Below are 15,045 nucleotides of genomic sequence, written 5' to 3' on the forward strand. Positions count from 1 at the left end.
ATTTAGTTTTAATTCTTAGTAAAATCCATTGGTAATTTAGCAAAGAGGAAAAAGATGGAAGAAAGAAACCTGCTGAACTGGACAGACTTACACAATGAAAACAAATGTCCTGTGTGCCAGCTGAACACATCTATAAAGAAGCATTAAGGAAAATGCAACTTTACTGAAGGAGGTCAGTTCTGGTTTTTTTTACATAGGTGTATACATTCTGGAGGAAATCTGGTAAAGGTAGTCAAAGGTCAACTTTTTAGGGCTCTAGCTGAGACTCCAGTACACTTGGTGTTAATTCTGTAGTTTGTCTTTCTCTGACCTTGTCTGAGTCAATGAGATATATCCACATTACAGACTCTTCTTGAATCTCTTCTTCTGTCAGCTGAGGAATGCCTCAGCCTATGATGTACACCATGAACTAGTATTAGTTCTGTTGGTTCAAATTTGCTTGAAATTTCCTCCTGGCATATTTTTATGCCAGAACACAGTTGTTGCTGGCTTTCTTGGCACTGTATCTTGTGCTCTTACTAGACAGAGAAAATTTTGATTCTGTGGTAATACCTGGTTTGGATGAGTTTTGCCCAGTGAAGATAGTCTGGTTGTCATCAGACAATATAAATCAATGACACAGTTTATGGGCAGTATCTTCGCATAAAATCTGGCAGTGTTTGGGGACCATATAATTTGTCAGTTGTTCAGCCACAAATCTGTCATACGGTTGCTCTCATGCATTGCTCCTCTTGCTTAAGCTGGGTTGTTCTAAGGTAACACTTCCTTTAAGATTAAATTTGGGGGAAAGGAGAACAAGGCCTTCACTGTGGAATCTGACTTGACTGTTTACTTTTTGGCCATTCTGTACGTCACTTATTTACATCAAGTATTCCAATTCATTAAATTCCTGGTATGGTGGGTGTATTGGGGCAGAGGATTTCAATCCTAGCAGGCTGCAAGGTGGGAATGTATTGGTAGGTCTGTGACTGACTGTGTTAAGAGGGTTGGCATCTCCCATCTGAGGCCAAGAGGAGGCCATGCACTGTGTACCACAGTGGTGCAAGACAGCTATGCCTGGGTGGGAAGCAAAGTGTGAACCTCATTTGCAGCTTGTGAGATAACACAGCTGCCACGTAGTCTAGTTCTTGCAGTGCTAGCAGACCACTTCAGAACGAAGCTGAAAAACCAACCAAACACCAAGTACTGTTGAATACACAAGAGTGAAATATTGATGTCTCTCTTGCTGTTGGTAGTGCTTCACAGCAGTTAGAAAAGGAGTAAGGGCAGAAAAGACTTCAGATTTGCTTGTTTAAAGGTTAGACTGAGAAGAGTGAAAGACTAAAGAAGACACTTGAATTTTCTATTCTTAAGTTATTTTAGTGGAAAAGGGTCCTGTAATGAACATAAATGATGTAGCCATCTGATGTGCAGCCACTTAATCACTTTTAAATGGCTATCAGCAAGTAATCATAGCATGCTTTGAATTGGAAGGGACTTTAAAGACCATGCAGTTCCATCCCCATTCCCTAACCCCCTGCACCATGGTCAGGGACACCTTCTACTAGATCAGGATGCTTAAGGCCCTGTCCAAACAGACTTTGAATAACTCTAGGGAGGGGGCATCCATGACCTCTCTGGGTAACCTGTTCCACCCTCACTGTAAAGAATTTCTTCCTAATACCCAGTCTAAATCTATCTTCTTCCAGCTTAAATCCATTCCTCTTGGAAGAGGGGGGGGGGGACTAAAAAAACTAGCAGTTTTTTTTTTTAGTTTCGACACTGTTTCTCAGTTTAAAGCCTGGCTCTGTGTAACTGCCAGAATTTGAAACTGCAATGTCACACAGAAAAATCAGACAGAACAAAAATAATTTTCATCAATGAAGGCTAAGGACATGCAGTACTGTGAACAGATTATTCCAAAATTTAACACTGAGTATAAACTGTAAGGGGTTTATTGTCAAAATATATTCTGCAGTATATCTTGAGGTACATAGGTCCCTCATAAAGCTCCATAGGAGGAGCTTTATTTCCTTTCTTTTTGCTTGGAGAAAAGATGACCACAGATGTACATTTCTGAAGCATTTTTCTTTACTTTCCTGCTTCCTTCCTGGAAGTTCCTACAGAATCCTTTCCTGCAAATTTCCATTTTTCCTATTCATGTCTTTAAAATGTTAATCTAGTGGTTGCATCTGTGGAGCCCACCTGGAGGACTTCTAGCATAGAAATTTGATGTAAAGCAATAGGCTTACCCGATCTGCCCATCCAAGTGCTCCCTGTGTGTTGTGCTGTGCTGCTCCTGACCTCTTGCTTAAAAAAATCCCCAGATAATTTCTGCTTGGTTTAGACCTTCATGCTCTTATGCCCATTCCTTAAGACGATTTTTCTCCCTGACCAGTCTGTGCAGATGTCTGCTGTGCAGTTGGTCAAACACGTTATAGAGTAGAGTACTGGAAGTGCAAATACATGGATAATTACCAGCAGTTTAGCTTTCTTCCTCTCATTCTGAGTTAGTATTAAGGATGGTCTGTCTGTAGAGGAGAGACTTTCAAAAGATATCTGCTTGTGATGTACTTTATATGGTGTGTACAGATAGAGAAATATTTGCAATTAAAACCTTGGAGCAGAGAAAGATGGAAAAAGCAACAGCAGAGTGCTTTCTATGTGATGATTTCTTCAAGATTGCATTTCTGTGTACGTTATACCAGAATTCAACTATCAATAAGTTGAAAAGAGATACTCACAAGACTCTTCTGATGTGTTTTAATCTCCTTTCTTTTAATATGTTGCGTTATGAGGATACGTGCTAGCTCATAACCATGCCTCAAGGGTGATGATGTTTCTCCATATTATGTAAATAAAAGAACTCCACAGAAAGCTGACAGAGCCAAAAGAAAACCGGTTTTGTGGCTGTGGCTGCTGTGATGAAAATCTCACGAATTCAAAGGAGAAGTTACAGGGAAAAAAAACCTTCATCTTTAAAAAAAAATAATCTGTTGCAGCCTAATGAGATTCTAGTTGAATATATGGTGGCTTGCATTTAAATAAATCCCATTACAGGCAAACAAATGCTCAGAAACCACTTTCAGTTTTTGACCTTTTTTTGGGGGTTTGGTTTGGATTGGTTTTTTAAGCCTTCACCTATTGTGGTCCTGAAGGCTATGCAGTCTGAAGGCCATAATTACCATCATGTTACTCATGTATGTGGTCTGTGATGCTGGCAAGCCTGTTGTAGGTTATGTGCAAGCTTTGTCTTCTGACTGTTCTCTCAGATTCTTGTATTTGTTGCTGTTGTGTCACAAAATGTGTTCCCTGGTGATAAATGTGAAACAGTAAATGTTTATTTATTTATTTATAGTCCAGACAATTAGAACATGGAGTGGAATCATTGTTTCTCGCATTTTAGTAATGTTTGGATTGGTTTTGCTTCCTTTCTTCCTCTCTTTGCACTTGATACAATCTCCATGTACTACATTGAGTAGGTTTAAGATCAGGAAGCATCGATTAAGTATTAATGAAACTGACTTCCTATGCTATTAATGAAAACATGACTCATGTTCTAAGGATTTGCAGTAGGATTCCTGTAACTTTTGGTATTCCTGTTGTAATTGTTTTCCGTAATTGTTTTCCTAGAACACAAAATGATTGTGAGAGAATTGATATGTTAAAAGCAGTGACAGCAGATTCATTTGTTTAAACTCATACTAGTACAGATAAAACATATAATCATAGCACACAAGATTTCTGGCACGGATGGTAGACGCATTTTTAGTTTTATTTTGATCTTAGTGTCCAGAAATATCTTCAATGGGGAATGGAGGCATATACTCAAACATTTCCAGGGGTGTTTTTGTAGTGAACCACTACAAACATCCAGTATTAACCTATTTGTGTGAATTACATCTCTGCTCCTAAGCAGCTGGAAATAGCAGTGTAGCTGTCAAGAGAAAATACTGAAAACATTAATATAACATTTTTTCTGTAATACTTTTCCCAGCATTTTTGTTGATACTGATAAATGCTGAGATTGTAATAATATGCCAAATGGAAATTCCCGAAACCTTGTTGCTTTTTCTTGAGACTGTGTAGTGGTATGGGGATGAACTCCATATCCTCTAGAGCACTTCAGCAGTAAGAATGAGCCACAGGATGACTTGGGAAACTGAGCAATTCCCAGTTCCTTTGTGGTTTCAGAAGGTAATTTCATGTACTCTGTTTCTCCGTTCTCCTTTCACAATATGACTATAGGGTTTCACAATCTGCTTCAAGTTAAGTCTGTTAATGTGCGTGTGGTGATCAGGTCCACCAGTGATGGCAGCCAAGCAGGAAAGTGTAGAACATTTAATGTTTCTTAGATTACTTCTTGAAGCATCTGTACTCAGTTGTAATGCTGTGCATGTCTTAAGCATGTTTTTGAAACGGAGCACTAAAGGGGGGGTTTGTTTTGGGTTTGTCTGGTTTTGTTTGGGTTTTTTTGTGTTGTTTCTGTGTGTGGTTGACTTTTTTTTTTTTTCCCATGTGTGGGATTTTTTGTTATTTGTTTGGGGGGGAGTGAGGGTTGGATATATAAATATAGAAGTCAAATGGCTGCAGAGCAACATAACTCATTTTGATGCCTTTTTTTTTTTTTTTTTTCTTCTGGTTTATGGTAGGGAGGTGAAGAGCATGCCCCTGCTCCTTCTGGTCTGTTATTCCTTGGTAGAACTTGTGGGAATGGTGCCTTCCCTGTATTTGTTGAAAATCTCTGCTGGATGAGAGAATGGAAGTTTGAGTTCACTTTTTTAATTCTTAATAAATTATTTTTACATAATTTGTCTGTTACACAAGTTCAAGAGGAATGGAAAATAGGTGTTTAATTATAAATCATGATTTCTTTAGGTTCTACTTTTTGTCCTTTTGAATGTCAGCCTATCTGTTGCTGATAGTTTTCTGTAGCAGCCAACTATTTAGTGGTATATGTCATATAAGCCTTCAATTGCTATTTATTTGTTTCAAAATCTCTTTCATAGCCATACATTAAAGGTGAATTAGAAGGGACCTGAATGGATAATGGAGTATTATTTGATGAACAAATACAGTTTACTGTGAAATTCACCTTATAATAAAGGTATCAAAATTCCTTTTCTATTCATATATATATTTTTTTTTTCATATTGTGAAAGATATAATAAATAGATTTTTTCCAGTTTTGGAGGTAGCCTTCAATATGACTTTCTCCTATTTGTAGTCAGTGCTCCAGAGCTGTTCACCTCCCTAAAAAACAAAACAACACAACCCCAACCAACAGTTGCTCATTTGATTCATTAGATTTATTATCTTTGAAGGGAATATGTGCCTTTGGCTTTTATTTTTTTCTGTTTGTACTTTAGACCTAAAGAGTTGTTATAGATTTACACATTTATAGACAAACTGCAATCCAGATTAATTTTGATTATTTTACTGCAGTTACCTTGTGTTGCTTAACTTGTGCAGTGATAATGTGGATAGCCTAAAAGGGCATGTAAAAGAGTGGAAACAACATGTTTTCTTTTAGTAAGAGAAGGGCTCTGAACGATGACTTCAGCCTTGCAGCAGATGTCCTGTGAAACCTGCCTGCCATTTATTGTGGTGCTAGGCCTTTGTTTTCTTTGTATGCTAGGATGCTTAATGTCTGAGCAAGTATACTGTACAGCTTAATCTGTAAATGGCTTCTGCATTTTGTGAGTTTAAGGATACACTGCTGGTGCATCTTGAGTCTGTGAAATCTACAAGTGTCCTTAATGTCTGGTGAGCCCATCTGCCTGCAGGGGCTTTGCCCTTCATTTTTCTGTCTTAGATAGCAAAAAAACTGGATATATCAAATGGATCAGTTTGAGCGCTTCAGTCTTCACAGGATAAAAGAGTTGTTTATTTTAATTGCTCCTGCTGTTTAGTAAAGATCTTAACATTAAGGTATTTCCTTTGGTTTGGGTCTATTTCAAATGAAGTCAAACAAGTGAATCCAGTAGTTCTAGTCTTACTGCACTGTTTTGCCTGCCTTGAAGATAAAAAATAACAACCCAGATGAGGAATATAATTTTTCTGTCTGGTTTGTGCACATTCAGTACTTAGAGACTTGTGTCCTCAACCATCACAGAGTAATTGAGGATGAATGACCTCAGCTGGGAGTACCTCAACCACTGGAGGTCATCTTGTTCAACTTGCTGGTCAGGCAGGGTCACCTAGAGACAGTTGCTCAGAAGTATGTCCATATGGGGTTTGAATATCGCTAACAATGGAGTTTTGGAAGAAGCAGTTTGGAATTGTTTCCAACTAAGCTATTATAGAGAGGGTTAGTGGCTGCCCATTTGCATTGCAGGTGCAGAGCTCCCAAGTGACAAATAGGTGTGTTTGAACTCTGAATTCACCAAACACAGTTCTCATAGTTGGCTACCATGGTGACTGAAAACAGACTTAAAAGGTCATCCATGAGGAAAGCATATAAATCCAAATGGATAATGGTATTTGAACTTGAAGGGTAAGCTTTCAGGTGAAATACTTAAAATTTAGAACAACCACCTTACCACTTCTGTGTGGTTTTGTAATAGTATCTCCATTTCTTTTGAGGAAGGTTTAAAGCATAGTCATCTAGGTTTGGTGGTTGCTTTCAAGGCTTCATCTAGAAGTATTCTGCTATTAGAAGTTTCTAAAGCTGAGTAGTTTCCATTGTCTGGAAGAAGGAAACCTTACTACCAAATTTCCCAGAGCAGGAGTGTGCCAAAATCATGTGAAGACATTGACGTGGCTCATCTATTCTGTTGTTCTTCAGAATGATTTTCTGGACATCTGAATGCCCTACCCAGGATTCTTCAGCATTACAGTTTCAACAATGAACCTACAGAGGCCACAGAGGAAAATAAAGTTGCTTTTGTCATTTGTCCTCTGTTCTCCAGATGTTCCATGCCATCAGGGAAAGAGCAGGGGTCAGCAAAGTATTGCAGTGGGTACTGCTCCCATGAGAGTTGCACTACTCTGAGTTTTAATCGAAGCAGGAATGTGCAGTGATCAGCATGAAAAGTCTAGTTGTGGGGCAAGTAACCTTTATTTTTTGTTGGAAAAGTTTCCCACTGAGATCATCTGACATGAAATTGTGGCAAGTTAACTTGTATTTTTATTAGTTTGCTAGGAAACTAATAGACATTCAGGTTGCTAACAGTGGGTGTTGTGTTTTCTCATGCTTGCCCCCTTCCTCCTTTCTGCAGGCATTTTTATAGCGTTTTGATTTTTTTTTTAATTTGTATTTTTAAATCATAAAAGCCTTTGGTAGCAACTTATTTTCTATAGTATATGGTTGAGCATCCAGCACAGTGGTTAACAAATTTTCTTTTTTCAAGTAGTTCTGTATGTTCTTTCCGCCTTGATCATCAGACATTTTTAGAAGGGTAAGGAGAGCACAGATATAATGCATGTAACTATATGGGTAGAAATCAAAACGAATTTTTTTTTTTCTTCTGTTAGCTCAGAGGCTAAAAAAAAAGTTTATTTTTTAACCTATTGAGGTATTATGGAAGTGGATTTCCCAGGAATTACTTTTTTTAACCACAGGTTTTTGATAAGGAAACCAGATCTGTGTGGCTGCTTCTTAAAATTCGGGGGGGTTTAAATTTATTTTTCACAATAAAGGAAATTATGAAAGCGCTTATCTTGCAGCAATTTGAGGATCCTGTAAATAACCAGTATTTCAGATGACCTTCATTCCACTGACAAAGTCACAGACAACTGATTTCAAAACCTTAATGCCCTTAGGAGCAGATATGTCATATTTCACAGAGCCATATAATTCAGTTACATTCTCTCTTCAAAATTTTAGTTCCATGATAATTGTTTCTTCCTTTGATTTTCAAAAAGTTAGTCAGCTCCAGTTCATATATGGCAGTGGAATACTGTCTTTTCATACATTATTTTTTGGCCAGTCCCATGTCATGGAGCAGAGAATGCAGGACAGATGCTTCACGCCTGGCATACTCAGCTGTTCCTGAGAATAAAACTACTACGTGCGACTGGCAAGTACTGCTTGAAGCAGCATGTGTTAGATGTTAATGTGTGACGTTTTTGTCCTTAGTCACTCGACTGGCTCTACTCATTCATGAAGGAAAAAAAAAAATACAGGAAATGTAGGCAATTTAATTTCTGAATATTAAGCTGCTGCTTTGTAATAAATGTATTTATCACTTCAAAACTCTGCATCCACGTGTAAAGTACCACTGGCCAGTGTACAGAGAGGTGAGTGAGGAGCATGGACTGCCAGCCAGGTTATTAGAGTACGTGAAGCTGCAAGTGATTGAGTTACAGTGGCTTAAGAAGTTCCTGTCTCCTCAGCTGAGAGTTTTACTGCTACTGAGCTGACATGCAGCTCAACTGATCATACATGCCCTACCAGACCACTAAAAAATATGCTAAGTTGTACTATTTTAATTACTGCAGGCACAGGATAAAGGGGCAGTCACTAGCAGACTCCTTTTCTGGGTGGTGCAGCCAGTTATGGTTGTTTCAGCATTAGAGAATTATGAATTTTGATTCCTTAATGAATTGGCCTTAGAAGGATAACACTTATGTGAGTCTCTGGATTTTTTTCTACCAGTTCATCTCTGCTGATGACACAATGCAACAGCATTTTGCACTAAGTCTGCCCTGCTGAAACATAGCTTCTTTGGGTCCAGGGGTGCAGGATGATCAAATAAATCCCCAGTGAGGAGATATTTTATACGTTTACAGTACCTTTAAATAATGTATAATTCTATATGCTGTGATTTTATTTTAAGTTCAAAATCTGTTTCCCCAAAAGACCATTCTGTTCCACCTTGCATCTTCACTGGGATTGGATGTTTGCTGAGCTATGCTACTAAATAATACTGAAGTGCCTTGTAATTGCACACCTAACTTTCCATGTGTTTTGTAAAATTGTTCCAGGGAAGAATGATGGTACTCTAAATAACATACTCACTACAAATGCAGGATTTATTTATCTTGGATTTGATGCATTTCTGAAGAAATGAGTTTTTAAATGTGTTTACTCTTCGTAAAGAAGTCACAGGCATATCAGCATGATTGACTCCTTTCATTGAGGTGATATAAACAGAAAAGCAGTAAGCATATTGGTGAAATGATAAGATACTGAATTTTTTATGTTTGATCAAATATTCATGTAGAAATAAGTATGCTTTTTGTGGGTGGTTTTGTTTTAATTAAAAATATCTTTCTGGGGATTATGTGTATTTATTTTTGTGCTCTTTGTATATTTTATGATATTCCTTCTGGGCATTCCACAGGGAGACTTTACATGCAGTATTGCTCCTGTTTGCAGGCAGTGTTTCCTGGAACTCCTGGTCAGTCATATAGGTTTTACCCTACCATTAGTATTTCTGTGGGTGGTCATTAATGAAGCTGTGTGAAAGAACCCAAACTCATAGATTGCTGAGCAACGAAGTGTCAGTGCAGTGGCTGGGTAATATAGCAGGAAAAAGAGACAGGTCAAAAGAAAGAGTAGAAAAAAACCCTGTGGGTAGGGTAGCACTGAATTGGATGGCAGTCTGAAAATGATCACCTTGATTTAGGATATGGAAGCAATTAAATAACATGTGGTTGCTTGAGGACAAGTGATGCAGACTATGCAATGCAATTTTTGTTCTGCACCTGTGAACTTCCAGCATGCACATTCATTTTGAAACATCTGCTGAGGTGGTTTTGTCCTTTACAAAGCTAACTTTGGGGTAGACCTCATTTGTATTTCTGACTGTTGGAGTACAGTTTCAAGAACAGATATGTATAATTCAGGATGGTTTTGAATGTACATTTCCAGGAGACCTTAATCATCCTTTTGTTAAACTTAATATTTTATGTATAAAACCACTGACAAAAAATACTTTCCCTTCTTTTTTAAAGCTACACAGAGTGAGGAGCGGCTGTGTGCATTTAAGGACCCGTATCAGCAGGACCATGGAATCAGTGAGAGCCGAATCTCCCAGGAGAATGGCACAGTTTTGTGTATGAAAGGTAGTACCTGCTATGGACTTTGGGAAAAAACACGTGAAGGAGAGGTACATCTTGTAAAACAAGGTATGTAATGCTCCATTGTGAAGTGCAGCAGCTTTGTTACTCTCTTTGCTTCTTTGTGAGCTAGCCAGCAGACAGGAAAATGCCCAGCTGCAAAGCTGGACCATTCACTTGTGCATTGTACAAATGCATCATTTTTGATTCCCATTGGGCAATCTTAATGTGTAAAGAAAGTTTGTCTGAAATAAGTGACTTTTTTAAAAAAACCCAAAGATGTCAATGCACAGCTGAAGGATGAAACACACAATTGTTTGTTATTTAGGATGTCCAGAGGAAGAGGGCTTGTTTGAATTTATCTCAGTACATATATATATATATATATATATGTAAATCATAGAACAATAAAATGCTTTAAGTTGGAAGGGACCTTTAAAAGTCATCTATTCCACCCTCCCCACAAGGATCAGAGACATGTTCAGCTAGATCAGGTTGCTCAGAGCCCCATCCAACTTGACCTGGAATGTTTCCAAAGACAGGTCTTGTGCCATCTGTCTGCACAAACTGTTCCTGTGCTTCACCACCCTCATTGTAAAGAAAGTTCTTCCTTGTATCCAGTCTAAATCTGCCCTCTTCTAGTTTTAAATCATTAACCTTTGTCCTGTCATAGCAGGCCCTGCTAGAAAGATTGGCCCTATCTTCCTTACAGGCCCCTTTTAAGTACTTGAAGCATGCAGCAAGGTCCCCCCACAACCTTCTCCAAGCTGGGCAGCCCCAACTCTCTCAGCATGTCTTCACAGGAGAAATGTTCCAGTCCTTGGATCATTTTTGTGGCCCTCTTCTGAACCCATTACAATAGGTCCATGTCCTTGTTGTGATGAGGGTTCCAAAGCTGGATGCAGTACTTCAGGCAAGGTCTCACCAGAGCAGAAGGGCAGAATCATCTCCCTTGACCTGTTGGCCATGCTTCTTTTGGTGCAGCCCAGAATGCAATTTGCCTTCTGGGCTGCAAGTGCACATTGTTGGCTCATGTGAAGTTTTTTGTCCACTAGTACCCCTAAGTCCTTCTCTTAAGAGCTGTTCTCTATCCCAGCCTGAACTGATGTTGAGGATTGTCCTGATCCAGATGCAGGACTTTGTATTTCAGTTTGTGGGACCTCATGAGGTTCACACAGCCTCATTTCTCAACCTTGTTGAGGTCCCTCTCACAAAGGAAATTGCAGCTGTAGCATGGAATCATCAGGTATCACTATGAGTCTGCTGCTATTCTGCAGGAAGGGTGATGGTAGAGAAGAGTGAAGGGACTTGTGCTTGCTGGAGAAGATTTTTTTAATTATCTTTTTAATGGATTCTGTTGTTGGTTACATGGATACAAGTTGATGTAGTATAAGTCTAAATGAGAACTTGTATTTACAGATGTCCTCTGCAGTTGTATTCAGTGTTGTTTCATGTTGCTGGTCTGGTAATCTGCTGAAAAAAAAACGTCTGGCTGCTCTCCTCTGCCCCTCTGCTGCCTCTTTTCCTTCAGGCATTTATGCATAAACAAAGTTTAACTGCCATTGACCATACTTGGGAAGGAGCAGTTGTTGCAAGGAGAAAGGGCCTGCATTAATCAAGAAATAAATTGTTATCCTGTAGAAGAGTCCAGTGATGTTGATAAGGGGGAAGGACAGAGATTTTAGAAATTGCACAAGAAGCACCAAGCTATAGATGCAGGCTTGTAGCCTGTCTTTAAGGTAGGGACTAGGTCACAATTTCATCCAGGCTGTGGGCCAGAGGGTGGTAATCTTGTGTCTGGTATCAGAGAAGTGGGAAATGGCATACTTCTGCTTAGAAGGCTCAAGCATTCAGGTTGTGTCATATTGTGGTTTACAGCTGGGCATCTGTGATGCTGGCTTTCATCACTACCTGTGTTTCTTCTCCTTGGCTGTGGTAAAACCTGAAAGAAATTCTTCACGTTTTGGTGCAGAAGATCAGTGAGGTCAGACAAGAAAATTATGATAATTATTTTAATCCCATTCTGTAATGTTTTAATGAGGAAATGTATGGATTTCTATAAGTGTGTTTAATTGTCCATGCAACAGAAATAATGCTATGCCTCCTTTGAAAGGAATTCTTTCATTCATCTCTGCAGGTTGCTGGTCTCGCATAGGAGACCCACAAGACTGTCACTTGGAAGAGTGCATAGTTACAACTACCCCTTCCTTGATTCAGAATGGAACGTATCGCTTCTGCTGCTGTAGTACAGACTTGTGTAATGTCAACTTCACAGAAAATTTTCCACCTCCTGATCCTACTGATACAACACCTTACAGTAAGTCTTTAAATTTTTAAACCATGAAATGTCAGAGCAAAGATCCTTCTTTCCTATAAAATGTGGAACCTGTCACACTTCTGTTTATGCACAACTGAAATGGCAAACAGAGAAGAGCTTTCACACTCAAAGTTAATCATATTTAGATATTCCACTGTCCTTTGCAAAGAATGAGTTAGATGCTTACAAGAGAATTGTTCCTATAGGCAACTGCTGAATGCAGATTGCCTCTTCCGGGATGGCTTCCAATCTTGGGTGCTTTGGTATTTGGATGTCCAACTTCAGAAGCCTGTAGGGGATGTTCAGGAAGATTCTCTCTTCTGTTAAGAACAGGCCAGTGAGTTCGTTAGCATTATGGTACCTTTGAAAAGGCTGGCCTATCTCTTCAGTCATGGTTCACAGATAGCTTTTCAGTGGTTGAAGCAGTCTTGTATCAGGCTGTTGACATTCTCTCCAACGTCTCACATTGCTCTGAAATCTGACTTCTTTCTTTTCCATATCTCTGGTAAGACATTAGCTTTGGTAAAATATTCAAAGAGTAGTTGGAGCAATGTAGTTTTCTTCCAGATTAGATTGTCTGTTATTTATTATAAAATCAGCATAGCATATGGAATCAGACCACTTAACCTCATGTTGCAGAAGCAAGATCATAACTAGCAGACACATTGTTATGCTGTGTTCCAAGACCTTAAGAACCTGTAAAGAATTGTGGAAAAGAAACTGACTAGAGGCAGGTACGTAAGTGGAGGTACAACTATTTTTGTGTGTCAAGAGCTATCAATAAGTGTTCTGTGAACTGAAGATGTGTTTAACAATGATGTTATTTGAATTAACTGCAACATGAAGATACTGATGCTTTCAAAAGCAGCTGTAGGGTGGAGTCGTCTTAAGCGATTTTGGTCAAAATGAGAGCTTGGCATGCCAAAAAAGGTCACAGGCTTTTCAGGCTTTTACTGGGCAAGAGCATATGGTATAAATGAGTAAAGAAAGTTGGTAAGACCTAATGCCTTTGGGCTGATAATACTATTTGTAAAAACAGTAAACAGTCACCGTTTGGAATCAGTGATGAGCTCAGCACTGCGCAATGCAGAACTGATGCTGCTTGATTCTGGAACTGGTCATCTGCTAGGGCTCCCCAAATGTGACTGAAGTTAGTTCTATGCAGGGGATTTAGACAGGAGGGGAAAAAAAAGTTGTAAAGATAATTCCTTATCCCTTCAAAGTAGGAAGGCAAGATTCCTACAAAATTACTTGTACTTCTCCAAGGGTAGAAATTACAAGTTGAATTAGTTCAGTTATTGGGTTATAAGATCTTCAAATAGTTTTTAAGTGGAACTTTTAATACCGAAAGATCTAGCTTAACTTGCAAAGTGGGAGGGAAAAGAAAAAATAAAATTTGCAACACAGTCTTTAATTCTCCCTGCTGTAATTGAGTGTTACAGTGTGCATTTCTACTGGCTCAAACTGCTTCATGCTATTTTGTCACCTTTCATTTTAATAATAATGCAAATTTGACTTTAGGCATAAGCAAAGTAGGTCGCAGCCTAGTACGATTGCCTAGCTTTGACTAGGTTAAGAGATGGAGATTGGCCATTCCGGCAGTGAGGATGGCTTCATTTGCCACTCTGGTGGTTTATTGTGCAAAATTCTCATACTGCTGCATCTGACAGAGATGGGTCTTCTGTTTGTGCAAACCCCATATGCCTGCAACACTCTGGAGGTAGAGAGAGGGTGTTCTAGAAAGCTAGACAGGTACAAAAGGAGGGAGGCAATAGCACACAGATCCCTGCAAAATTACTGACCAGGCACTGCATCCTCCACAGTCATTTTCCTTGCCTCTTGACTCCTAGAAGTCATCTTGGTGCTGTAAGATTCAGTTTTGCCACCTCAGCATTGAGGACTGAATTCTTGCTTTGGCAATGTTAAATTTTTATGTAATTGTTGAGAAGCTTTGAGATACTACTAGATACCTTACTTGGGCACTCTTCCAACATTCCTATTAACATTATCAGAATGCTTTAAGGACATTAAGCATAGCTGCACAGGCTGTGGCAGTCTGTATTACCATACCTTTTAGGTTATTGAATTGAATGCATCACACTCATATGAGGAATCTTCTGCAGAAGAACTGTCAGAGCACTATTTCATCTACATTTTAGATAAGGCATTAAAAATATTGTACATTGAATAGCTCCCAAATGACAGAAAGTAAGGTATATGGCCTCCTGTAATTGTATTTATGATCCTGTAAATTTCAAGCAGGTGTGACTAGTGTATGGTTAGTTATGTGAAGCCTGATCGATTCAGCCAACAGTTAACTATTTTGTAAATGTTTTTCTGCTGATTTCCAGGAACATGGCCCAGAGTAAATCGTTCCTGGAATAGCAAGCTGCAGTTCAGCTACTGTTTAAAAAGGAACAAAATGAAAACACTACTGATGAACCTAGTCAGTTTAAAACAATATTGAGGAAAATTGTGAGGGTGTTTTAAAAAAATGTTTCCTTGCAGCTATATGAAGGATCTGTGGAAACTGCAGGCTAGTGTTAGGCTCTTGAGCTAAATCTGTTCTGAAAAATATTGGAGGAACAAAAAAAATACTAGGCAATACAATCTTTTGTTTGCATTTTTTTGTGGAGTAGTTAACAATAGGGTATTGCAAGACATAGGCTGTAAATGATGCAAAAAGACTAAAAGGAAAATAAATTAAGATCTTAATAAATCTTAGATATGACAAAATATTGTCA

The 15,045-nt window shown here is 38.8% G+C and overlaps 1 protein-coding gene across 4 annotated transcripts in view; it reads left to right on the forward strand.

Moving 5' to 3' along the window:
• BMPR2 (bone morphogenetic protein receptor type 2) overlaps positions 1-15,045 on the forward strand; it is a 109,434-nt gene that overhangs the window by 47,178 nt on the left and 47,211 nt on the right. For all 4 annotated transcript variants that reach the window (XM_068138309.1, XM_068138310.1, XM_068138311.1 and 1 more), the window contains exons 2-3: positions 9,880-10,053; positions 12,122-12,301. In XM_068138309.1, coding sequence (XP_067994410.1) covers positions 9,880-10,053; positions 12,122-12,301 — 354 coding nt within the window. The remainder of the gene's footprint in view (positions 1-9,879; positions 10,054-12,121; positions 12,302-15,045) is intronic.

The sequence above is a fragment of the Melanerpes formicivorus genome, unplaced genomic scaffold (assembly GCF_026170545.1).
Source record: "Melanerpes formicivorus ecotype bairdi unplaced genomic scaffold, bMelFor1.0.p_v2 SCAF_5, whole genome shotgun sequence".
Lineage (NCBI taxonomy): Eukaryota > Metazoa > Chordata > Aves > Piciformes > Picidae > Melanerpes > Melanerpes formicivorus.